This window comes from Nanorana parkeri, unplaced genomic scaffold (genome assembly GCF_000935625.1).
Source record: "Nanorana parkeri isolate BGI_ZX_2015 unplaced genomic scaffold, ASM93562v1 scaffold1425, whole genome shotgun sequence".
NCBI lineage: Eukaryota > Metazoa > Chordata > Amphibia > Anura > Dicroglossidae > Nanorana > Nanorana parkeri.
The window spans coordinates 342941-346202 of NW_017307693.1; the positions used below are offsets into that span (position 1 = coordinate 342941).

The 3262-nt window shown below is 54.0% G+C and overlaps 1 protein-coding gene across 1 annotated transcript in view; it reads left to right on the forward strand.

Moving 5' to 3' along the window:
- Window positions 1-250: 250 nt before the first annotated feature.
- The window catches only part of RP1L1 (retinitis pigmentosa 1-like 1), a 16788-nt gene continuing 13776 nt past the window's right edge, over window positions 251-3262 (forward strand). Inside the window, exon 1 of the mRNA XM_018569913.1 lies at window positions 251-862. Coding sequence (XP_018425415.1) covers window positions 251-862 — 612 coding nt within the window. The remainder of the gene's footprint in view (window positions 863-3262) is intronic.

A 3262-nucleotide genomic window follows, 5' to 3' on the forward strand; every position in this document is an offset into this window, starting at 1 on the left:
AAGATGACTGCGGTGTCAGACTGACAGTTTGTAGGACTCAGGCCTATTAAAAAGTCACACTCCCCTGCTGCAGTGTGCAGTCTGGCAGGGATGGTGTAAGCATCCGGGCTGCGGCTCGGCTTTAATCAATAACTTTTTTGTGAAATGTATTTTTTTTCAAATTAGTTTGCTAATAAAATGTTTACAGTTCAGTAATTTTATTTCATTCTCTCATTACAGTTTCAGATAACCATCTGGAATGAATTCCGCCATGGCCGAAGCTTACCCGTCCTCCCCAGGTAGTCCGGATCGGCCCCTGCCACCGGTGGCTCGACCTCACGTGGTCTCCGAGGTGACCCCAGCCAAGAAGATAACCTTCTACAAGAGCGGAGACCCCCAGTTCAGCGGAGTAAAGATGGCCATCAGTCGGCGCAGCTTCAAGAGTTTTAGTGCCCTTATGGACGATCTATCGAACAGAGTCCCTTTGCCGTTCGGAGTTCGGACGATCACCACCCCTCGAGGAACTCATAATGTAAACAGACTGGACCAGCTCCAAGATGGAGGAAGCTACGTATGCTCCGATAAAAAATACGCGCAGCCCATGGCTGGGCGTAAAGTGGGCGCTCACAAGACCAGCCGCCCAGTCAGCGCCCGAAAACCGGGACAGCAGGATGAGCCGGAGGAGGAGTTCTCCGCCGCTCACTTTCAACAGGTGCCGAAGCTGAGGAAGAAGGTGGTTCTGGTGAAGAACGGAGATCCAACTGTTAGACGATCCGTCATTCTAAACCGCCGCAACGCACGCAACTTCAAGACGTTCCTGGAGGATGCTTCCGATCTCCTGCAGTTTACTGTGCGCCGGCTCTACACCGTGGATGGGAGGAGAGTAAGTCATCAGCTGCGTAATAACACACAATGGTGGGAACATGCATCAATAATATTAGTGTCACTTGTAGTTCTACAAGCATGTGCAGACCTCCTCCCCCTGGTTCTGCAGGCATGCGGGGCTGTGCTGTTGCTTGTAGTCCTCCAGGCATGTGTTCTGTTCCTGACTTGCTCTTGCACCAGTCTGGCAGCTTTTGGGCATTGGCCGACCTCTCCTGCTGATTCTTATGCAGCTTCTCAGCCAATCAGTGCAGTCAGCTTGTGGCCAATCCCGGCGTTCCAGTGGCGTCACAAGGGGGGGTGCGGCCCGCACCAGGGTGACACCATTGGAGGGGTGACACCAAAAGGACTGGCAGTCATTTTGGTGTCACCTCCTCTAAAAAAGTCGGGGCACTCGGTCATGGACCGAGAACCCGACAGTGTCAGGAGAGAGGAGGGGACCCGGCGGCAGTGGCATCACAAGGGGGGTGTGGCCCGCACCCGGGTGTCACCATTGCTCTGGTGACACCAAAATGACTGACAGTCATGGACCGAGAGCCCGACAGTGTCAGGAGAGAGGAGGGGACCCGGCGACATACCTCATCCCGCCGGATGAATGTCCCCTCCTCTCTCTGCCGGCGTCCATCACCAAGATGGCCGTCGGCAGGCATCAATTAGATGGTCGCGCACACATGATGAAGACACGGCGGGGTGTCACCCGGTCTAGAGAATGGGTGACACCCGACCTTGGGACGGCCCTGCACGGCGGCATACCTCATCCTGCCGGGTGAACGTCCCCTCCTCTCTATGCCGGCGTCCATCACCAAGATGGCAGGCGTCATTTAGATAGCCGCGCATGCGCGATGACATCATGGCGGGGTGTCTCCCGGTACCTGCCCCTGGGTGACACCCAGCCTCGGGACGCCCCTGCGCGGTTCCACCCTTTTGCAAAAAGGGAACCATGTTTGCTGTTGCTCATGAAGTTTATCCCTGTACTAACCTTTGGCTTGTCCCTGGGAATTCTAGTCTTCAGCTTGTCCTTGACCTTTGATTCATGTCCCTTAAGTGTCAGGAGAGAGGAGGGGACCCGGCGACATACCTCATCCCGCCGGATGAATGTCCCCTCCTCTCTCTGCCGGCGTCCATCACCAAGATGGCCGTCGGCAGGCATCAATTAGATGGTCGCGCACACATGATGAAGACACGGCGGGGTGTCACCCGGTCTAGAGAATGGGTGACACCCGACCTTGGGACGGCCCTGCACGGCGGCATACCTCATCCTGCCGGGTGAACGTCCCCTCCTCTCTATGCCGGCGTCCATCACCAAGATGGCAGGCGTCATTTAGATAGCCGCGCATGCGCGATGACATCATGGCGGGGTGTCTCCCGGTACCTGCCCCTGGGTGACACCCAGCCTCGGGACGCCCCTGCGCGGTTCCACCCTTTTGCAAAAAGGGAACCATGTTTGCTGTTGCTCATGAAGTTTATCCCTGTACTAACCTTTGGCTTGTCCCTGGGAATTCTAGTCTTCAGCTTGTCCTTGACCTTTGATTCATGTCCCTTATCTGTGTCCGCAGCCGGTCCAGAACTCTGGTCTTGCCAACCATCGTCAGCTGTTAGCTGAGTTGGGTGAGCATGGGGGCCACGACCTGGGGTCAGCACACCGTGTAACATCTCCACCTTCAGGAGCTCTGGGGAAGACCGGCTGGGCCATAGACCCCACGCTCTGGGGGGGTCCCATGGTCCTAGAACTTCCAGCTGAATCTGAGTATTCCGTCCCTCATTCAGCTCCATTCCCTGCTAGAACTTCCAGCTATGGGAGATGTCAGCTTACACTGCATGCGCCCTTTGACCTAGGTTTCCCTGCAAGTGTAGCAGGAGGGTCCACATCCTAGATTCCAGATCACATTGGTGAGTCCGGATCTTGATAATTCCTTAAAAAACACTTAGTATAAATAATGATGATGATCTGACATAAGTCAAAGATGGACAGTAGGAGAGCTCTCAATTTGCCCGAATACTTATTTTTTTTATATTTATGGCCAGCACAGCCAATAGAAAAATAAAATAATTCAAGCCAATGGGGAGAGGAGGGATGACGTCCTTGTATCCGGGCAGATTTCTGAAAGTAAAGTGGATTTTAACTCAGAGTTTTCACAGCTGTCATCCGGGGATCACTAGGGAGCTGTAACATGAGAGAGGGAGCAATGAAGAGCTTACAACAACCACTATGGACAGTTCATTTTAGAGGGGGAAGCATAAGGAATGAGAAGGGTCACTTCAACATTATAGTGGAACGTACGCATATAATACCTTCCCTTGTTACCCTTAGCGGTGTATTTACAAATGCTGCTGCCCTAGGCAAAACAGCAACGCCGCCCCGCCCCCCGTACTGACGCCCGATCGACACCATCAGCACCCC